The sequence below is a fragment of the Emiliania huxleyi genome, assembly GCF_000372725.1.
Source record: "Emiliania huxleyi CCMP1516 chromosome Unknown EMIHUscaffold_202, whole genome shotgun sequence".
Taxonomy (NCBI): Eukaryota; Haptophyta; order Isochrysidales; family Noelaerhabdaceae; genus Emiliania; species Emiliania huxleyi.
In genome coordinates this window covers 165,818-186,028 of record NW_005200580.1, presented here as the reverse complement: position 1 = coordinate 186,028, position 20,211 = coordinate 165,818, and the positions used below count along the sequence as shown (strand labels likewise).

The following is a 20,211-nucleotide window of genomic DNA, read 5'->3' as shown; positions in this document are numbered from 1 at the left end:
AGTGTTCGGTGTTCCTCCCTCTTTTGTTGCTCTTGCTGGATGATGCCGCTCGGGCTCGCCAGCCCGCTAAACGGCTAAAGTAACGTAACGAAAAAGGAAGGACTCCCCGGGGGGGAGATCCCCTAGTGCTATGACGTTTTGTGGCCCCCGATATTCTTCTCTCTTTTCTTTCTCACTTCGAGCGCGCAGCGCTAAGCCACACATAACCAATCTCCGTCCCGCGCCCGTCGTCGAGGGCGGGGTGCATGTGCTCAGGGTGGGGCACGGTACTGCCGCACGCGCTGCCCCGCCTCTCCGCCGCCCCACCGCCACTCGCCGCTCGGGCTGCCGCCGCCGGAGCCGCCGCCGCCGCTCGGCCCACCGCCGCAGCACCCGCCCTCCGCGTCCGCCGCTGCGCAAGAGCAGTCCCGGACGCGCTCGCGCCAGGCGCCGCAGCGGGGGTCGAGCCTCGGCGGCTCCTCCTCCTCCGCGCGCGGCTCGAGCGCCTGCATCAGACGGCGCCGAATGGTCTCTGGATAGGATGGACTGCTCTCGGCAAACAGTGTGGAACGAGCGCCTGCGGCAGACGGTACCGCAGCCGCTTGAGCGCCGAGGCCTGCTCCTCGAGCAGCGCGTCCTAAAGGGACATGCCAAGGGTGAGGGTGAGGGTGAGGGTGAGGGCAGGTCCACTCACGGCCGTGCGTGCGTGCGTGCGTGCGTGCGTGCGTGCGTGTGTGCGTGTGAGTGTGCGTGTGCGTGCGTGCGTGCGTGCGTGCGTGCGTGCGTGCGTGCGTGTGCGTGTGCGTGTGCGTGCGTGCGTGCGTGCGTGTGTGCGTGTGAGTGCGTGAGTGCGTGTCCGTGCGCGCGTCCTGCTCGCACTCGGTTCAGCTCGGGGAGGGCTAGGGCTAGGGCTAGGGCAGAGTGGACACACCTGCTCGCCCACGCGCTGCTCGAGCGCAAGAAGCCGCTCCTCCAGCTTGGCGCGCTGCGACCTCTCGGCGCGCGCCTATGCGTGTCCCGCACCGTGACGTCCCATGTGTGTGTGTGTGTGTGTGTGTGTGTGTGTGTGTGTGTGTGTGTGTGTGTGTGTGTGTGTGTGTGTGTGTGTGTGTGTGTGAGCGAGAGCGAGAGAGCGAGAGAGCGAGAGAGCGAGAGAGCGAGAGAGCGAGCGAGCGAGCGAGCGAGCGAGCGAGCGAGCGAGAGAGAGAGAGAGAGAGAGAGAGAGAGAGAGAGAGAGAGAGAGAGAGAGAGAGAGAGAGAGAGAGAGAGAGAGAGAGAGAGAGAGAGAGAGAGAGAGAGAGAGAGAGAGAGAGAGAGAGAGAGAGAGGCGCAGGGCCCGCCTCGCGCTCTGCGGCCGTCCGCGAGGCCGCCTGCTCGTGCCGCCGTGCGTCATTCTCGTCGGCGAGCGATCGCATCTCGGCCCGCAGCGCGGCCTCGGCGGCGCGCGCCGCCGCGAGCTGCGACGCAAGCTGCGATGCGAGCGTGGCGCTGCCCGGGTGCGCCTGCGAGAGCAGCGCCACCTCCTGCTTGATCAGCGCAACCTCGGCGGCCTGGGCCATGACGCTGTCCATCAGCGCCTCGTGTGCGCCCGCGCGCACGCGCAGCGCGTCCACCTCCTCGACCAGGACGTCCGACAGCGAGTGGAAGGCGCGCTGCAGCAGGCCGACCTTTTCGTAGAGCCAGCTGATGAGCTGCCGCGTCTCGTCGTTGGCGGTCCCGCCGCGGTGGAGCTGGAGGTCGGAGAGCGTCTGCTTGATCAGGGCGAGCTCGGACGGCCGCTGCGGCGGCCTCGGCGGGGACTCGGAGAGGAGCCGCTGCAGCGCCGCGGAGGGCCGGGCGGGAGCGGTTGCGGGCGAGCGGGCAGCCATCGAGAAGAAAAACACGTGGTGAGTAGAGGCTTCATTCTGCAGTCAAGGGGAAAGCCGATTACACGGAACAGGGTCAGGGCTCTTCTCTAGCCCGAGCCCGCAGCCCGATCTCGAGCATCTGGCCAGCTGGGTTGCGCTTCTTAGCTCCCGGCCCTGGGTGCGAGGCTTATGACTGCACTCCAAGTGCTCCAAGTGTACCCATGCGATTTCTTCTGTGAGGAGGCGGTGAGAAGGTCGGAGCGTAGAGGGGATAATGAATATCTTTTTAATAAAAAGAATTCTCTGGTGCACAGAGGTGCACAGCAGCTGGACGGCCACTGCTCCGAGAGCTGGATCCTGTGAAGGCCGGCTTGTGGAAGCAGCACCACACTTGTGCATCCGACACCGTACATGTACATGCAACTGCGAGACAGAGGCGTTGCATCCTCAAGCGCCTTCCTCCGAGAACGCGTTTCTAGAAGGTCGCAGAAGAAATCGCATGGGCTCTAGAAAGAAGAGAAAGAAAGAAAACGGGCAACCAAGGGAGGGAAGGCCTCTAGAAGGCCCTCACAGCTCGCTTGAGGTCACCGTGCAGCTGCTCGGAGGCGCCAGTACGGAGTACGTCACCAACGACCGCTGCCTACGCAAGATGTCCGACTTCCTCGCGCGCTTCTGGAGAGAGCACAGCGGAGTGGAGGACTTCAGGAGGGGCGTGCAGGCTGGACTCCAGCGGATGGCGGAGATAGAGACGCGCAATGCGTCGCGGGGAGGTGCTTGGATCAACGAGGAGGTGTCCGCGGAGCAACTGTGGGACCACTTCTTTTTGCGGGACCAAAACCACCACGGGCGCGAGATCCCGGACGTCCCAGCCTACCCCTGGCCCGTACACCAATCGAGTAGGTAGACGAGTAGGTATTAAATTTTGACCTGAGTTGTGTACTCGTGGGGAGCGTCCGTTGGAGTGCACACGTCATGCTTGGTGTCGTGTTTTCTTCTTGCAATCGGTAAAACCTACGCGGATAAAAACGGTAATAAACACGTCGCGGTCGGAGACAAGACTCTCTCTCGCAAGGTCGCAAGAGAGGACAGGCGGGAGGGTGGCGGGAGTCTCCGGGGGGCGTACATATGCTCCAATCTCCCGACATCAAACATGACATATATGCTGCAAGACAGTTCACGGTGACCTCCGAGTGAGAGTCTCAGAGGGACGTCGCACCGCCGCGCTGACGTGCGCTGAGCAGCACAGGCTCCGGTAGCAACAACCGGGCGGAGGAGCGGCAGGACGTGGCACTACTCAGCGGAGAAGTGCGGGCCGAGCGCCGCGCCGAGCGGCTGGGTGAAAAAGACCGCGACTGTGAAGGCGACCGTGAGGCCCGCGTCCGCGCCGCGCGGCTTCACGTAGTGGACGTGCGTCGCATTGCAGGAGCCCGAGAGGTAGGCAGACTCGCCGCCGCGCTCCGTCTTGTCCAGCTCCTTAGTGGCCTCGGGCCGCGACGCCGAATGCGCGACGCCCATCGCCGCCAAGCGCTCCTCGGGAAGCCGCTTGACGACGAGGTTCGACCCGCTCCCCCAAGAGACCGTCCAAGTGCCCTTGCCGCTCTTCGCGTCCCTGTGCTCACCCTTGGAATCCTTACGCACGCGGTCCGCGAGCGCCTATTTTGGAGTGCGGCGACACGTGAGATGCGATCTCGAGAGGCTCAAGCGCGGGGCAGCAATCCGTTGCCAGGCCGCCGTACGCCATCGGGCTTACAAGGCATGTGTCGATCGCCGAGGGCGGGACGCCGTCGTGGGCGAGGAGGTCGCGCAGCACGACGGCAAACTCGGGGTTGACGAGGCGCCAATGCGCCATCGGCCGCGCGCTCTGGTCGGAACGCACCAGCCCGCGCGCGCCGCTCGCCGTCTTGAACGCGTCCCCGACCGTGAGCGGCACCTACAAGGAAGGGTCACCAAGAGCGCGTTGGCACATGCCGTCGGCATGTGCCATGCTATCAGCAGAACTCACCAGAGCATTGCGGCGCTTCGTCCGCGCGAAGCGGTTGCTGCCGCCCGGGCCCTTGCTGTCCTCGGGGTCGTGCGTCCCGCTGAGCACCTGATCACAAAAGGCGGGGTAAAGAGACGCGGCGGATAGTAGGCTGACGGGACGCGGCTCGAGCAGTGCGGCGGTGCCACAGCTGAGAAGTGGCTCGCGAGCAGCGACGGCGGCTCGAGACGGGCGGCGCGCTCAAAGGCCTTGGCGGCCGCGTCGAGCGGCTTCCCGTTGCCGTCGAATATGCCGCGGGCGTACCACGCGCGCATGAGCCGCAGCAGCCTGTCCGACAGCTTGAGCCTCTCGCCCGTCGGCTTCCGGCAAAGGAGCGGCGGCTCGGCGCGGCCGTCGGCGAGCGTGCGGTAGTCCGGATCACGCTCTGCTGACGCAGACGGCTTGGGCCGGCCCTTCGCCTTTGGCTTCGGCAGCTTCACCTACTTGCACGTCCAACACTCAGCGCGTGCGACACTGGGCTCCTCTCCGAGAGTTTCCGTCGCCGTCAGCGTAAGCGACACGGGCCGCGCCCCTGCTGCCCCTGGCGTGAGCTCGATGAGCACGGAGCCGCCTTCGCGAGCCCGCTTCGCCGCCTGCTCAGCGCGGCGAGCCGCCCTCGCCGCCGCCGCCGCCGCCTTCTCAGCCTGGCGGTCACGCCGCCGCTGTGTCAGCACCGCGGCCTTCACAGCCTTCGCCTCCGCCGTCACCAGCCCGCGGAGGTGCGACAGCGCCGCGTGCGCCGCGTTGCGCTGCGTGCGCACCTCCATGGACTGCAGCGACGCCACGGAGAGCAGACACGAGGAGAGCGCGTCGATGCCCATCCGGATGACAGCGCCGTCGGCGGTCTCTGCTGCACCAGCGGCCGCCTCGCTCAGCATCCCCAACCGCGTCACCGCCGCCTCCTCAGGCGCGAGCCCCACCCCCGACGCGTCCAGCGCGCCCCAGTTGAGGTGCGGCAGCCGCTGGCGCAGCGCCGTCACCGCCTAGCACGTGTCATGGACGGGTCATGGACACGTCACCCGATAGTCTCGGACAAAACGCTGCACGCGCCTCCAGCGTGCGCGCACTCCAGTCCGCCGCCTACGGGAAACGGTGCGGGCTTGACACAGACGTGCCGACGACGTGTCATGCAACAGCACGCGCCGCACGCGCCCGCACACATGCCAGCACCTGGTAGGTTCGCCGCTGCGCCCTGGCTTGCAGGACTCGAACCTGCTCACGCCGCGCCGCCCGCTGCTGCTCCTCGGCGCGCCCCAGCGCCTCTCGCGCCAGCCGCACCACAGGCCGCAACTCCGCCGGGTAACTCTCATACCCGGACGGGAGAGCGCTCCACAGCGCCGCCTCCTTGTCGGCGGCCGTCGGGTCGGCCTCAAAGGCGGCGACCAGCCGCTCCAGCTGCGTCACCCGCGCCGCCCGCTGCTGCTCCTCGGCGCGCCCCAGCGCCTCTCGCGCCAGCCGCACCACAGGCCGCAACTCCGCCGGGTAACTCCCATACCCGGACTGGAGAGCGCCCCGCAGCGCCGCCTCCTTGTCGGCGGCCGTCGGGTCGGCCTCAAAGGCGGCGACCAGCCGCTCCAGCTGCGTCACCCGCGCCGCCCGCTGCTGCTCCTCGGCGCGCCCCAGCGCCTCTCGCGCCAGCCGCACCACAGGCCGCAACTCCGCTGGGGGAGTCCCGGTCGGGAGAGCGCCCCGCAGCGCCGCCTCCTTCTGCGCGTCCGTCGGGTCAGCCTCAAAGGCGGCGACCAGCCGCTCCAGCTGCGTCACCCGCGCCGCCCGCCGCTGCTGCTCGGCGCGCCCCACCGCCTCTCGCGCTCCCTTCACCACATACCGCAAACGCTCCTGCAACCGCCCTTTGCCGGTCGGGATGGCGCCCCGCAGCGCCGCCTCCTTCTGCGCGTCCGTCGGGTCGGCCTCCAAGTCGGCGAGCAGCCTCTCCAGCTCCAGCCGCTTCACCTCCTCCTCAGGCCGCTCCTGCGCACACGCAAGGGCGAGGACGGAATGTGCTATCTACGGCCTCACAACCTTGCCCGCCGTCGTCAGCTCCTCGTGCCGGCCCCGCCTGCTGGTCCTGTACGCCGCAGCGCAGAAGACCGAATCATTGACCTCTTGGGTCGATGATCGGAGCCTGTGTGCAAGGGAAGGGAAGGGTGAGTCTGGCTCTGAGAGTGATTGGCGCGCACCTCTCGGACGGAGCGGGCGTGGCCAGGGCCGCGCTCGGGGACGGTGTCGTCCTCGGCACTGGGCTCGGCCGGATCAGCCCGGCGCCGCTTCCTCGAGGTAGGTAGCGGCGGCTGACGCGACAGCGTCTGCATTCCTCTCAGGAGAAGCTTCACCGAGATATGGCTCTCCTCCGAGCTCTCCGGCGCAGGGGGCAGCGGCTGCGGCTGCGCCGGCGCCGGCCGCGGCGGCGGCGGCGGCGACTGCGAGCCCTCGGCGGAGGAGGAGGAGGAGGAGGAGGAGGCAGGGCCGCGCTCGGGGACGGTGTCGTCCTCGGCACTGGGCTCGGCCGGATCAGCCCGGCGCCGCTTCCTCGAGGTAGCACGGCGACCCTTGGCCACCTGCGCGGCGGCGTCGCCTGCGCTTTTGTCGGCCAGTCGCTTCGTCCGGCTCCTGACGGAGTCGACGCTGCGGCCGGGTAGGCGCTCGGCAATGTCGCCCCAGCTCTCCCCGGCCTCGAGGCCCGCCTTGACGATCGCGTCGTCGTCTGCAGTCCAGGCCACGCAGACGGCACCCGCTCGCTCCTTCTCGGGCTGGTGCCGGGCTGGTGGTAGCGGCGGCTGACGCGACAGCGTCTGCATTCCTCTCAGGAGAAGCTTCACCGAGATATGGCTCTCCTCCGAGCTCTCCGGCGCAGGGGGCAGCGGCAGCGGCTGCGCCGGCGCCGGCCGCGGCGGCGGCGGCGGCGACTGCGAGCCCTCGGCGGAGGAGGAGGAGGAGGAGGAGGAGGTGGACGCGGCGGCGCTGGACGCGAGCGGGGAGCAGCAGTGGGAGGCTCCATCGGGCGGCTGCAAGGGGGCGGCAGGCGGCCGGGCGTTGATGGCGAGCACGGCGAGCAGCAGCTCGGCCGCGTTGACGAGGGCCTTGGCCAGGATCTGGCGCGCCACGTCGCACACACGCGAGAGTACCTCCGGGTTGACGGCGTGCTGGTAGCAGCGGCGGACGGCTTCCTGAGCAGGAGGGAGGGCGGGAGCGGTTGGCCGTACGGCGCAGCGCCTGGCCTCTGAGGGCGCATTGGAGCGTTCGCCTGCATCTCGAGCTGCTGACCGGCAAGATGGACAAAGCAGGCGTGACGAGTCTCCCACGCGGCCGTTCCCTTTCTCAAGGCGTCTAACACCGGCGCGAGGCACTCGAGAGCTGTGCGGAGCTCGTCGGCAGAAGAGGCATACTTGAGGGTGAGGCACAGCGCGCCGGGTGATCTCGCGAGATGCAGCAGGCGCGATGCGATGCAGCCAAATACGCTGGGCTCGTGAGCCTGCTTCTCAAGGATGTTGACTGCCTGCAGGAGCGAGTTCGCCATCATGGAACGAATGCTTCGAGACCTCTGGATCGGAGCCATCGAGATCATACCCCAAGGCTATACCCTGATGCCCTCTTGAGAGGATCCGCATTGGGCCCCTAGAGGATAGGTTGATACCCTTCACACCGGACACGACCCCCCTCTTCACACCTCTTCGCGCGCTGCGCGCGCGCCGAGACAGACAAGAACGCGCTCGAAGAGAGAGAAATTTTTATTAACCAACCAGTGAGCGTCGCGCAGGAGGGAGGCGAGCGCACCACTAAGCAATGCGCTGGGCGAAAAAAAAGAAAGAAAATCGCGAACATCGGGTAATTCTTCTGCCGTGAGAAGGTCGGAGCGTATTCTGTCGAAGGAGACAGCAGTCTCGCCAGCACGCCTTTAGCCTTCGCTCCGTCTCGCCGATCTTGGCCCCGGCGACTGTCCCGGTGAGGGGAGCCACTCGACCCAGCCGCCCCCGCACCCCCCTCCCCGCCCACCGCCACGCGGCCGTGCCGACGACAAGCGCCCCGCGAATCCATAGGCTGCGCACGGATGGCGGCGACGAGCCGGCCCATCCCGCCGCGGGCTGCGCCGGGGTCCAAGAGGCCACGGACGTGGGACGTGGACGTGCGTCGCGCCCGCCCTGCCCGCCACACACCACGCCTGAGCCCCCTGGCGCATGACTCGGCGCTGAATCTCTCCCGCTCCACTCAGCCGGCGCCCGCTCTGGCGCCAGCGCTGCGCAGACCTCCCAGCCCGCCAATTTGAGACTGCTCGCCTCGCCACCCGATCGCAACCGACGCCTGCCCGTTCCCTCTCTGCACGGACCGCAGGTCTCGCTCGACGAGCTCGTCTCATGGGACGTGCTCGAGCAGTTCATGCAGGACATCCCGAGCGAGCCTGCGCTGCCAGACGAGCCCAGCACAGAGGCGCAGGCCGTGCAGAGCGCCGCGGACGGCCTTGGCGTGGGCGGCTTCCCGTTCGGCGGAGTGATGGGACTCGGCGGAGGCGGAGCGAGCTCCGCGGGGCTCGCCGGCTGGCCGTCGGGGCCAGGGCTGGCGGTGGGCGCCTGGGGCGGCGACATGGCGGTAGAGGCGACGGGCGGCGCCGAGAGCCCGGCGGCGGCGGGCAGCAGCAGCGCAGAGGGCGGTCGGCAGGTGCACAAGCAGCGGTTCGTGTGGACGGCGGAGCTGCACCGGCGCTTCGAGACCGCGGTGAACACCCTTGGCATCGACCACGCCAAGCCGCAGGCCATCTCCCAGATGATGAAGTGCGAGGGCGAGGGCGCGCCGACGCGGCAAAACATCAAGTCGCACCTGCAAAAGTACCGGCTGCTGATGCAGAAGCGCGGCAAGGCGGGCGCGTCGGCCGGGACCTTGATGGCCACGCTCACCCCCTCGGCCAGCTGCGCATCCCTCGCCGACCAGGACGAGCCCTCGACGAGCGCCGACACTGGCCTGGTGGCGGCGGCGGCGGCCGCCGCCTCAGCCGCGGTGCCAGGGAAAGCGGCGGCGGCGCCGCGGCCGGCGGTCGAGCGCGATGGGAGCGATGAAGCGTCGGTCTTCTCGCGGGCCAGCAGCGGCAAGCTGCCCTCGCTGGGGCCGTCCACCTCATTCGGCGGCGACGGCGAGAGCGTTGGCTCGCCGAGGGCGCCGGTGCGCCGCGCCGCGCCCGCGCCCGCCTCCTCCGCACGGCTCACGCCGCACCCCTTGCCCGCTCGACTCAGACGGAGCTCGACGTGCACCTCGCGCGGCAAGAGATGAACCTCAAGGTGCAGATGGACTTGCAGACCAAGCTGCACCGCCAGCTCCTCATGCAGCGGCAGCTGCAGCACCAACTCGAGACCTTCTCACGAGGCGGCATGCAGCGCTGGCAGGCGATGCCACTCCCGCCGCCACGCCGCCGCCCTCGCCCGACCCGCATCGGCCCACCCACCCCGTCCCCCCCGCCACCCCCCAAGCCCGCCCGCCCCGCGCGCGCCGCTCGCCCCAGCCGACGCCAGCCGACGCCGCCCCGCTGACATCGACCCTCCCGCCGCTGTTGCCTCCCTCCACCCTCACCTCCGCCGCCCCGAGCCGCCGCCGCCCCTGCGCCCACCAGCCATCGCCTACCCCCGTCCTCCCCGCCGCCATCGACCCCTCCCCGCCACCCTGCCAGGCGATGCTCTCTCTGAAGAACTCGCTCCGCGAGCGGCTGACCAAGCACGTCGCGATGCAGCAAGAGATGCTGCAGCACCTCGACGCGATTGTCTCGTCAGAGGTGCGGCGCGCCCGCTGCCGCCCTCACCGCCCTCACCGCCTCCGTCCAACCCCCACCCCCACCCACACCCACCCACTCACACACCACCACGACCACCACGACCACCTCCCGCTATGGACCTGGTGAACCCCCCCGCCCCCCCCCCCCCCTCTCCCTCCCCCCTCCCACGTACCTGCCGGAACCCGTTTGCAGGTGAGCAGGCAGGTCCCCGCCTCTGAGGCCGACGGCGAGGAGGCGGCGCGCGATTCGGCCCTCGCCCGCGCGGCCGACGGAGGTTGCGGCAGGGAGGCGTCCGCCGAAGACGCCGACCTCTCCTCCTCGCGGGCCGGCACGACACCGACCGAGGTGCTGCTTCCCAAATGCTCAAGAGAAGCCCCCGCACACTCCAGGAGGCGCTCGAGTCGACACGCGCACTCGGCCGCACTCGGCTGTGTTGTGGCCGTGTCCACCGTGTGCGTAGCTCCTAGTATCGCGACGCTCTGCACGCGTTGCGTTGTTCCCGTCTCCCCGCCCTCAGCCCCCTGCCTGCTCCTCCTCAGCCCCCTGCCTGCTCCTGCTGCAGGAGCTGCTGGCGATGCCTCTGCTGCGCGACCCGTCGGTTGGGACGTCCGGCGCGGGCGGTGCGTGCGAGCTGAGCCTCGAAGGCGGCGGCGACGCGGCTGCGGCTGCGGCTGCGGCTGCTGCTGCGGACGCGACGGGCGGCGGCGGCGTGCCCATCGCGCGCGCGGCTTTTGGCGCCGCCGGCAGCGGTTTGGCCGGTTCGGCGAGCGCTGCCGCTGCGGCTGCGGCTGCCGTGGCGGCCGCATCGTGCGGCGCCGGGGCGGAATGATTGCGTGCGGTTCTCGCTTGGTTCCCATCGTTGCGTTGGGCCGGACGTGGCCGTTTGCAGGCGAGCGCCCCGTCGCGCGCCTAGCGCTGCCGCGGCCCCCCCCCCCCCTTCCCCCATGATTGCATGTCGGCATGAGCGAGGGATGCCAACCCCGCTCACCCCCCACCCGGAGGACTCCGCCACCGTTCTTTTGTAGCCACCGCCGCCTCCGTGACTGTTTTGATGTCCTGCGGGTCTCGTTTCACTGTGGAGTTGTGTGGTGTCGCGCGCACAGCCGCTGCCCCGCTCCTCACACAACATGTGGCATGTCCGAGTCGATCTTGATCTCTCCCCTCTCGCTCTTGCTCTCTTCTCCTCTCTCTTTGTGTGATGTATCTGTTATCTATCGAAAGGCGCGGCTGTCCGAGCGGGGGCCCAAGCCCCGCAGCTCCGCACGCCCACCACAGTCCACACGTTAGAGTATGAGGGGGGATCGGGAAAAAGGTCTTGGTCGAACTAAAACTAAAAGCAAAAGGTGGGAAAGGTGCTCCTCTCCCTCCCACGGAATGCGGAAAACCCTACGCCACGGTGATGCCATGAAACGTTTACAAAGTTTGTGAAACGATCCGCGATCGTGTGCGGTCGTCTCAACGGCGCAGTCGCCTCCCACGCGTTCGAGTCGCGGGGTCGTACCGCTCCACCGAGCTGAGGTAGCCGTCGTCGTCGTTCAAGCCGCCCACAGCGTACAGCTTGCCGCCGAGCGCCGCCACGGCGTGAGAGTTCCGCGCCGCCACCATCGGCGCCACACCGCCTCTCACGCGTTCGTCGCCGAACCGCAAGGGCACAAACAAGGGCACAACTCAAACAACAGACGACAGGAAGTGATATGTGAGGCTAGAGCAGTTTGCTCCACCTCTAGCAATCTCACCGGCCGGCGAGGCACGGACGAGACCGTGTGTGGGTGTGTGGGGTCTAAGTGAGGTATGGGTAGTGGGCTAAAAGAAGAAATCGAGTTCCGTCATCACGAGGCGAAGTCTCGCCTTGATCGCCTTGCGCTCAGCATGCTTTCACGCCTGGGCTCCCGCTCGCCGCTGATCACCTCCACGCGCCGACTCTGCGCGCCGGCGCTGCCCAAGGGCGTCCTCACCACCCACTACAAGAAGATTGACCGCGCGACCGACGAGCGGTGGCAGGATATCGACATGGAGCGGTTTGCGGACGAGACGGACCTGCTGATCGTGGGCGGCGGGCCGGCGGGCCTGTCCGCCGCGATCCGCTTCAAGCAGCTCTGCAACGAGGCCGGCCTTGACTACCGCGTCACGCTGCTCGAGAAGGCGGCAGGCGCGGGCGAGCACACGCTCTCGGGCGCGGTGCTTGAGCCGCGCGCGCTGGAGGAGCTCTTCCCGGACTGGGAGGAGCGCGGCGCGCCGCTCAAGACGCCGGTGACGTCCGAGCGGCTCGGCTACATTCCCCCGTGGTTCCCCAGCCTCAACCTCCCGCTGCCGATCATGTCTGGCACGCCGACCGACAACCACGGCAACTACATCGTGCGCCTGGGCGACGACTCCGCGGCGCGCTCGACGAGCTCAACCTCTTCACACTCCAGCTGTGAACAGGTGCGGCTCGGCAACTTCACCGCGTGGCTGGCGGAGCAGGCGGAGGAGCTCGGCGTCGAGATATACACCGGACAGGGCGGCGTCGAGGTCCTGTACAACGACGCGGACGAGGCAAGCCGCGTCGAGACCGAGGTCGCAAAAAAAAAAACTGGCGCTCACGGCGGCGCGCTGTGGACAGGTGGTCGGTGTGGCGACCAACGACGTGGGCGTGGCGAAGGACGGCGCGCCAAAGGACTCGTTTGAGCGAGGGATGGAGCTGCGCGCAAAGGCGACGCTCTTTGCGGAGGGCTGCCGCGGCTCGCTCACAAAGGAGGTGTGCAACGGCAGGTGTGAACAGCGTCTCTTCACACCCCTTGCTGTGAACAGGCTCGCTCACCAAGGAGGTCATCGACAAGTTCAGCCTCGCCGCGGGCAGCGAGCCGCAGAGGAAGAGAAGTACCGCTGCCGCAGGTCCAATCGACGCTGCCCGTCTGTGTCTCAGGCTCCGAGCCGCAGACGTACGGCCTCGGCCTCAAGGAGCTCTGGCGCATCTCTCCTGAGAAGCACAGGCCGGGGCACGTCGACCACACCGCCGGATGGCCGGCAGACAACAACACGTGTGGCCGCTCGTCTCTCTCGTACGGCCGGACTCCTGCTGGCGGATCCGTGCTTTTCTTTTTCTAGGTGGGGCGGCTCGTTCCTGCCGGCCTACACTTCTGTTTGGCCGACGGAGATTTCTTTTTTCTCCAGGTGGGGCGGCTCGTTCCTGTACCACCTCGACCCGTCCGAGGGCGACGGAGACACGCTCGTCATCACAGGGTGGCTGCGTGTAGCAGCCAGCAGCAGCAGCAGCAGTAGTAATAGCAGCAGCAGCAGCAGCAGCAGCAGCAGCAGCAGCAGCAGCAGCAGCAGCAGCAGCAGCAGCAGCAGCGGTCGCAGCAGCCAAAGCTACCACATACGCGCACGCCACGGCACCCGAACCCACCCTCCCCTACCCCCACGGCACCCCAACCCAAAGGTACGTCGTCGCGCTCGACTACTCGAACCCCTACCTCAACCCCTTCAAGATGTTCCAGCAGTGGAAGACGCACCCGTCCATCCGGCCGACCTTCGAGGGGGGGGAGAGGCTGGCATGCGCCACCCTAGATGCAGCCGCATGGTACACTCCAACCAGCGCTCGAGAGGGCACGTACTCCGCTGTGCTCGGCCGTCTTCGGCCGTATTCGGCCGTCTCTTCGGCTGTATTCGTCGCCCCTCGTCTCCACGCGGCGCTCTGAAGACTCTGCGCAGTGCCGTCGTCCCTGAGCCGAATCTCTCTCTCTGTCTCCACGACGCAGGCCTACGGCGCGCGCGCGCTGAACGAGGGCGGCTTCCAGAGCATCCCCAAGCTCACCTTCCCTGGCGGCGCTCTTGTGGGCTGCGCCGCCGGCTTCCTCAACGCGCCTACGATGGAGACGCGGCCGGGAGAAAAAAGAAATCTTCCGGTGAAACGAGGATTTCTTTTTTAGGTGCCCAAGATCAAGGGGACGCACACTGCGATGAAGTCGGGCATGCTGGCGGCCGAGAGCGCCTTCAGCGCGATGCAGGCGCTGCCGGAGCCCACACCATATCTCCCCGCATCTCCCCGCATCTCCCCCGCATCTCCCCCACATCTCCCCACATCTACCCACATCTCGCGATGCAGGCGCTGCCGGAGCCCGCCGAGGCCGAGGAGGCGGCGGAGGAGGAGGAGGAGATGCCCCCCCCCTTCACCGGTCCGGTGGCGGACCTGGGCCCGTACCAGTCTAATTAATTAGTCTAATTAATGATTAATTAATTAAATAGGTCCGGTGGCGGACCTGGGCCCGTACCAGTCGGCGCTGGAGGGGTCGTGGGTGTACGAGGAGCTGCACTCGGTGAGATCACACGAGATCACACGAGATCACACGAGATGTGGGGAGATGTGGGTCGTGGGTGTACGAGGAGCTGCACTCGGTGACGAGATGTGGGGAGATGTGGGGAGATGTGGGGGGATGTGGGGGGATATGGGTACACGAGATCATAACCTGAGATCACACGAGATCGCACCCGAGATCGCACGAGATCGCACGGCTGCCTCGCGGCAGGTGCGCAACGTGCATGAGACACCACCAGACAAGATCAGACAACACAACGTAGCAAACACAGCATAAGCGCTCACAACCAAGGGCGTGTGCACCAGACACCATCGCAGACAGTACCAGACATCCGGACACACCAAACGCAGGTGCGCAACGTGCGTCCCGCCGCGCACGCGACGCCGCTGGGCATGTGGGGCACCTTTCTGTACGCGGGCGTCGTGCACTACGTCACGCGAGGCCGAGAGTGGTTCACTCTCTCGCACTCTCCATGGCCAAGCATTGCTTATGAATGATGAATTGACTACCAGGCCGAGAGTGGTTCACTCTCTCGCACTCTCCATGGCCAAGCATTGCTTATGAATGATGAATTGACTACCAGGCCGAGAGTGGTTCACTCTCTCGCACGGCGGCGCCGACCACGAGAGGCTCAAGCCGGCCTCCGAGTTCTCGCCCATCGAGTACCCTAAGGCGTGCGCTCTTTGGAAAAGGGGGGAGGGGGGGGGGGGGGGGGGGTCGCACCCGCCACAACCCTCAGAGTCTCCCATCACCCGCCCCTCCCCTCCCCCTCCCCTCCCTCTCTCCAGCCTCTCCTCACACACCCCCCCCACTCCCCCAGCCGGACGGCGAGGTGTCCTTCGACCTCCTCTCGTCGGTAGCGCTCACCGGCACGAACCACGAGGGCAACCAGCCGCCCCACCTGACGCTCAAGGATGACGCGGTGCAGAGACCAGCCGAGATCTGCCGAGATCAGCCGAGATCGCACCTGACGCTCAAGGATGACGCGGTGCAGAGACCAGCCCGAGATCAGCCGAGATCTGCCGAGATCAGCCGAGATCGCACTTGGCCCTCAGGGATGACACGGTGCGCCGAGAGTGCGCGAGAGTGCGCGAGATGACACGAGATGGCGCGAGATGGCGCGAGATGACGCGAGATGGCGCGAGATGACACGAGATTGCGCGAGATGACACGAGATTGCCCCGAGCAGGTGCCTGTCGCGCGCAACCTCGCCGTCTTCGACGGGCCGGAGCAGCGCTTCTGCCCCGCGGGCGCGCACGCCTAGAAGCGGAAGAGAGATGCGGCAACATCCTCCAACTGGTGCTCGCGAGGTCAGTCGTACTCGACTGTCTTCGGGCGCATTCGTTCAGTCGTACTCACTGTATTCGTACTCACTGTATTCGTACTCACTGTATTCGACTCACGCGGTGCCCCGCCCACACGGCGCGAGATCGTATCTGCGCCCTGACGCTCTACACACACTGGCACAACCCCAAGAAGAGCCGAGCACAGACAGACAGCGACGACAGGTCGGAAGGAAGGCACACTCGGTCCCAGAAAGGCGAACGCGATCACTCCCACAACCCACAGGCGTGTATGAGTACTTGGAGGAGGAGGGAGAGCGGCGGCTGCAGATCAACGCGCAGAACTGCAACCACCCGAGGGGGTTGTGTGCGGCGCCCGCCCCCTGCCGCGCCTCTTCACAGCTCGTGCCGTGAGCAGGCATCCACTGCAAGACGTGCGACATCAAGTGCCCCTCGCAGAACATCGACTGGGTCGTGCCCGAGGGGGGAGGCGGGCCGGCGTACGCCGGCATGTGACCGAGGCGGCCAGGGGGTAGCGCGGAGGCGCATCACGGAGGGCGGGCGGCGGCGGTGGAGTAGGCGGCGGCGGTGCAGGCGGCGCAGGCGCAGGCGCGAGGGAGGGGGTGCTCCGCCAGCGCCGGAGGGTGGAGTTGGGCGATGAGGGGGTCACCACTTGCGACTCCTCCATTCCGCCTCTCTCCACGTCCTCGGGCGCTCGCCGTGTCGCGGGTTGGGCGCTGTGACGTCGTCTGGCCCCCCAAGTACGTTCGTCTCGTGGAGTTTGTGCTTGTCGTTTGTGTATTGAACGTGCCGTTGCCCGAACGGCGCGAACGCGCTATACGGGGTGTGGACCCTGAGTTGACCAGGGGTTGTGCGCTGGGCCCTCCTGCTCGGATCCAGCCAGTAGACAAGTCTTGTCATCAACAGAGTAGATGGATCTGACCTCGGGGCCGATGTGACCAAGCGCTGGTAGCGTGGTTTTACCTCACACCCACGGTCTCACAGTGTGCCGGCAGTCGCCGAGCAGTGTCGCTCACACAAGCCGCAGCACAAGTGACTGAGGGCCAGTGAGGGCGAGCCCATCGCTGTCACAGCTGTGGCAGCCGCACAATAGGCTGTGTCAACTGTGCAGAGTGTGTAAGCAGCAGAGGAGCTGCTCTCCAGGCTTCTGTCGCAAAGAGCTGCATGCCACCGAAAGCGCTGTCGAGGTTCGCCGAGCGCGGCGCAGGTTGAGGGACACCGTCACCGACGAGCGCGTTGGACTTTTCACTCCGGACAAAGACAGTGGCACGCGCCGCTGCGCGGTGCGTGCCACTGTCTTAGCGGCGAGGCGCGGGACCGTCTGTGGCGAAGTGGGTCGCGTCCCTCGATTTCCTCAACTCACGGTCCGCTCCCTCTAAATAAATAAATAAAACGGGCAAACTCTGAGACGAGATGGGATTTAGGGACATGTGTCCCCGCCCTGCACGATCTTGGTGTGAGGGATCTTCAATCCGTGTCCCCTCACCCCTCGTCACAACCCGACACGGAAGAGCGGCAAGAGTTGGGGCTGCGGCTACGGCTGCGGCTATGAGAGGTGCCGGGGTCGCGGGAGAGCCGCTGCGCCGCGTGGACGCGCCTACACCGCTCTTGCTCCGCTCGCCACCTCTCGCAAAGGTCCAAAGCCATAGCCACCACCTTCTCCGGCAAGTCCTTTCGCCGTATCTCGCCGTCCCTCCACGCCTGGAAGAGCTCGTCGTCATAGCCGTATTGCATCACAGCCTGCGAACGCAGAGGAGAGACACGTTTCTTTTTTACCGGAGGACACGCTTGCACTTTGAATGCCGTGGGGCTTGCACTTTGAATGCCGTGGGGCTCCTGCCCGTGTCCGGGTGTGGAGATGCGAGGGTCGCCCCCCCTTGCCCCACCACTTTGTGTGTGTGGAGAAATTTACCTCACCTTTCTTACCTGGCCGGTCGACAAACGGACTCTGGGCCGGCGCGGGAGCCCCAGAGGGTGTCCATGCGGGGGGGAGATGGGGTCCCATGGCCCGCCGCAGGCGCCGATTTTTTTGAGTTTTTCTTTTTTCGCGATTTTTTAGTAGGTCATGGTTGATGCTTCCGGATCAGAGTGGGCAGAGGTTGAGGGCCAGCTCAAGGAGTCGCTCCCGACAGCCGAGCTTGTCCGTCTCGAGCGAGTCGAGGATCGGCTGCTGTGGAGGGACTACTGCTCCAAACGGGATCGGATCGAGCTTACGCGCGGTGGCAATGCGAATGAGCAGAAAATGTGGCACGGGACCTCCGCTCTCGACCCTCACAAGGCACTGGAACACGAGGTTGGCATCGACCCTCGGTTCTCGAGTGCGGCCTTCTACGGGCGAGGAGTGTACCTTGCGGCAAAGGCGCGATACTCCAATGGCGATGAAGACCGCACGTATGTCTTCTACCCTGACTACCCAGACCGTGAGCTGCGCCAGCTGCTGCTGCTCCGTGCTGCGGTCGGCGTCTCCAAGGACTTTGGAAGCCTAGTCAGCGAGAAGACGCGGAACTTGACCAAGCCGCCGGAGCAAAGCCCGGGTGTGCTGTTTGACTCCGTGCAGGGCGGACCGCACCGGCCGTCACGCGCTGGAGAGGGCAGCTGCGACTCGACGATGGTGGTCATGTATGACTTGACGCAGGCCTACCCAGAGTACATTGTCACCTACAGGGTGCGTGAGAAGCCAGGTTGGTTTCGCTGGCGATAGAGCGAGAGCCGCTCCGAGCACATCCGACTGAGGACGACCACAGCCATACTGTGCCAACACCAGAGCGCCGCGTTTCGTGTGTTAGTTACTAAAGCCGAAGATCGTCTCGAGTGTCGCGGGGGGTGCGGCTCTATACCCAAACTGGCCACTCTCCGCGTGACTGAACCGTGATTATGGCTGAAGATGCGTCTATGACTATGATTGTGTCCTGCTGACCCAGACTTGCAGACCCAGAGAGATACATTGCAGATAGGACTTAGGAGATATTTTTTGTAGAAGGAGAAACATTCGAGACTACTGACGACCTTGTGACGTAGCCCACACGATCCACGTCCACGAACACCAAGCCGCGACACACCGAGGACGCGTGTCGCAGAATAGGGTTAGGGAATAGCGCGCGCTGGTCACGGCCGCGGAGGTGATAAAGCGCAGGGCGCGGGCGATCGCCGAGATAGGCGCGGGCACACTGCTCTCGCGCGGATCAGAAGACTACGGAGGGGCGGGCGGCCTGGCTTAAAACACGTACGGGAAGGACCCAAGCGAAAAGGGGGGGCGCGTATACCGGCACAGCCTTGGCAAGGGGGTGGGTGTGGGGGGGGGGGGGGGGGACCGCCCCCTCATGCAATCCCGGCGCGGTGCCGGCGCGGCGGCAGCGTCGACGGCGAGGCCGACGCTCCGAGCTTTGCGGCGAGCTCCTCGAGCGACTCGGCCACTTTGCCGATGTCGGGCCTCGACTCCGGATCGGCGGCCCAGCCTGTCGACAAGCCGAGGCGTGAAGAGACGCCGTTCACACAGCCGACGGCCGTGGCGCAAGTGGCCCCAACCGGCGGTGATGAGAGCGCGCAGCTCGGCGGGCCAAGCCTTGCCCAAAGGGCAGCGCGTGCCTCCGCGGCAAACCTGCGCCGAGAGGGAGGCGACGTCTCGTGACAGCTTAGTGCGCGGCAGCTGTGCCATGAGAGCTGTGCGCGGCAGCTGCGCCATGGAGAGTATGTGAGTACGCCAAAGGGTCGGGCTCGCTAGCGCCGTGCTGGCTGTGCGAAGTTGCCCTGCCTGCCTCTCCCCTCTCCTCCCTGCCTACCGGCACCTCCCTGCCGCTCCCCTCTCCTCCCCCTCTCTGCCTCTCCTCCCCTCTCCTCCCCCTCTCCGCCGGCACCTCTCTGCCCCTCCCCTCTCCTCCCCATCCCTACCGGCACCTCGGCGAGGAACTGCTCGGCGTTCATCCACGCAAAGGGCTTCTGGTGCGCGAGCAGCTGGTAGAGCAGCGAGGTGAAGGAGAACACCTCCGCCTGGGCGGTGCGACTCGCCGAGTGAGGGATGACTCAGCGAGGAGGAGGAGGAGGAGGAGGAGGAGGAGGCGGAGAAGAGCCGCCTGTAGATTCAATTCACCGAGGAGGGAGTGAATCTATCCGTCCGCGAGGAGTAAGGAGGAGGAGGAGAAGAAGATGGCCTTGTGGTTGTAAGGCTGCGAGAGGGCGACCTGTGGCGACGCAAGGAGCAGCCGGTCACCATCTGCCTCCGCATCTCCCCATATCTCCCCATATCTCCCCATATCTCGGGGCAGCCAGTCATCATCTGCCTCAGCCTCGACGCTTGCACCGCGGCGAGAGAGAGAAGCGACAAACCTCGGGCGCCTCGAGCTAGCCGAGGAGGTGTATCTCGGAGGTGTCTCGGAGGTGTCTCGGAGGTGTCTCGGGGGTGTCTCGCAAGTGTCTAGAGAGCCAACCTCCGGCGCCATGTACCTCAGCGCGCCCGTCATGCCCGTGATTGCGCGCGGCGTGTCCTCTGCCTCGCCGCCCCTCTTCCACAGCTTGAGCAGCCTACGCCATGCCGGGGGGGAGCGGGGGGGGAGGAGGGGGGGGCGCAATCTCGGGTCATCTCGGGGGCATCTCGGGGGGCCTCTTCCCCCTTTAGCTAACAGACGGCGCCCGAAGTCGGCGAGGACGACGCGCCTTCGCACAGAGTCAGCCGCAGTCAGCTGGGCGGGGGAGGGAGGTGGAGAGGGAGGCAGCCACAGTCAGCCGGGCGGGGGAGGGAGGTGGAGAGGGAGGCAGCCACAGTCAGCCGGGCGGGGGAGGGAGGTGGAGAGGGAGGCAGCCACAGTCAGCCGGGCGGGGGAGGGAGGTGGAGAGGGAGGTAGCCACAGTCGGCCGGGAGGGAGTGTTCCACAGGCGCTTCGTACAGAGACAGGGAGGTGTTCCATGCAGGTGCTCCATAGGGTCATACAGGGGGGGTGCTCCACGCACGCTCACCCGCCGGCCGCGAGCCCGATGTTGCCCGGCTTGATGTCGCGGTGCAGGATGCGGTACC

General features: G+C 66.6%; 7 protein-coding genes across 7 annotated transcripts in view; 3 read left to right on the top strand and 4 right to left on the bottom strand.

Annotated features, from left to right (window-relative positions):
• Positions 1-149: 149 nt before the first annotated feature.
• EMIHUDRAFT_456863 (hypothetical protein) lies at positions 150-1,847 on the bottom strand (the record flags this gene model as incomplete). Its single annotated transcript, XM_005781408.1, has 4 exons — positions 150-485; positions 557-616; positions 911-985; positions 1,500-1,847. 4 exons carry the CDS (start codon positions 1,845-1,847, stop codon positions 252-254), a joined length of 717 nt encoding a protein of 238 aa, XP_005781465.1. The 3' UTR covers positions 150-251.
• Positions 1,848-2,946: 1,099 nt separating this feature from the next.
• Positions 2,947-7,366, bottom strand: EMIHUDRAFT_468611 (hypothetical protein; the record flags this gene model as incomplete). Its single annotated transcript, XM_005781407.1, has 8 exons — positions 2,947-3,479; positions 3,550-3,756; positions 3,829-3,915; positions 3,993-4,286; positions 4,350-4,829; positions 5,017-5,817; positions 6,027-7,013; positions 7,181-7,366. The coding sequence occupies 8 exons, from the start codon at positions 7,364-7,366 to the stop codon at positions 3,117-3,119; spliced, it is 3,405 nt and encodes a 1,134-aa protein (XP_005781464.1). The 3' UTR covers positions 2,947-3,116.
• A 364-nt stretch (positions 7,367-7,730) lies between these two features.
• EMIHUDRAFT_442831 (hypothetical protein) lies at positions 7,731-10,835 on the top strand. Its single transcript, XM_005781406.1, has 7 exons — positions 7,731-7,788; positions 7,884-7,969; positions 8,176-8,997; positions 9,069-9,218; positions 9,500-9,601; positions 9,794-9,946; positions 10,164-10,835. Exons 2-7 carry the CDS (start codon positions 7,895-7,897, stop codon positions 10,428-10,430), a joined length of 1,569 nt encoding a protein of 522 aa, XP_005781463.1. The 5' UTR covers positions 7,731-7,788; positions 7,884-7,894; the 3' UTR covers positions 10,431-10,835.
• Positions 10,836-11,438: 603 nt separating this feature from the next.
• Positions 11,439-16,975, top strand: EMIHUDRAFT_442828 (hypothetical protein). The gene is made up of 18 exons (XM_005781405.1): positions 11,439-11,956; positions 12,026-12,136; positions 12,204-12,338; positions 12,409-12,436; positions 12,507-12,621; positions 12,755-12,823; positions 13,023-13,134; positions 13,342-13,443; positions 13,513-13,590; positions 13,689-13,758; positions 13,829-13,899; positions 14,250-14,350; positions 14,493-14,571; positions 14,720-14,821; positions 15,089-15,149; positions 15,469-15,528; positions 15,601-16,026; positions 16,963-16,975. Exons 1-17 carry the CDS (start codon positions 11,471-11,473, stop codon positions 15,696-15,698), a joined length of 1,878 nt encoding a protein of 625 aa, XP_005781462.1. The 5' UTR covers positions 11,439-11,470; the 3' UTR covers positions 15,699-16,026; positions 16,963-16,975.
• Positions 16,976-17,268: 293 nt separating this feature from the next.
• Positions 17,269-17,904, top strand: EMIHUDRAFT_113916 (hypothetical protein; the record flags this gene model as incomplete). The annotated part of the gene is made up of 1 exon (XM_005781404.1): positions 17,269-17,904. The coding sequence occupies one exon, from the start codon at positions 17,269-17,271 to the stop codon at positions 17,902-17,904; it is 636 nt and encodes a 211-aa protein (XP_005781461.1).
• A 617-nt stretch (positions 17,905-18,521) lies between these two features.
• On the bottom strand, positions 18,522-19,660 carry EMIHUDRAFT_234254 (hypothetical protein; the record flags this gene model as incomplete). The annotated part of the gene is made up of 4 exons (XM_005781403.1): positions 18,522-18,658; positions 18,729-18,801; positions 19,092-19,190; positions 19,628-19,660. The coding sequence occupies 4 exons, from the start codon at positions 19,658-19,660 to the stop codon at positions 18,522-18,524; spliced, it is 342 nt and encodes a 113-aa protein (XP_005781460.1).
• A 47-nt stretch (positions 19,661-19,707) lies between these two features.
• The window catches only part of EMIHUDRAFT_456859 (hypothetical protein), a gene marked incomplete at its 3' end in the record, with an annotated part of 2,398 nt that continues 1,894 nt past the window's right edge, over positions 19,708-20,211 (bottom strand). Inside the window, exons 4-6 of the mRNA XM_005781402.1 lie at positions 20,154-20,211; positions 19,830-19,853; positions 19,708-19,721 (exon numbers count right to left, since the gene is read on the bottom strand). Coding sequence (XP_005781459.1) covers positions 19,708-19,721; positions 19,830-19,853; positions 20,154-20,211 — 96 coding nt within the window. The remainder of the gene's footprint in view (positions 19,722-19,829; positions 19,854-20,153) is intronic.

Bases quoted from the DNA above. Each gene is read 5' to 3' on its own strand.
- EMIHUDRAFT_442831 (XM_005781406.1), top strand. From the start codon at position 7,895: ATGGCGGCGACGAGCCGGCCCATCCCGCCGCGGGCTGCGCCGGGGTCC. The intron at 7,970-8,175 runs GTGCGTCGCGCC...CACGGACCGCAG, and splicing joins CACGGACGTGGGACGTGGAC to GTCTCGCTCGACGAGCTCGT. The intron at 9,219-9,499 runs GCGATGCCACTC...CCACCCTGCCAG, and splicing joins GCGGCATGCAGCGCTGGCAG to GCGATGCTCTCTCTGAAGAA.
- EMIHUDRAFT_442828 (XM_005781405.1), top strand. From the start codon at position 11,471: ATGCTTTCACGCCTGGGCTCCCGCTCGCCGCTGATCACCTCCACGCGC. The intron at 13,444-13,512 runs GCGCCTACGATG...TTTCTTTTTTAG, and splicing joins GCGCCGCCGGCTTCCTCAAC to GTGCCCAAGATCAAGGGGAC. The intron at 15,150-15,468 runs GCGCGCACGCCT...CACAACCCACAG, and splicing joins GCAGCGCTTCTGCCCCGCGG to GCGTGTATGAGTACTTGGAG.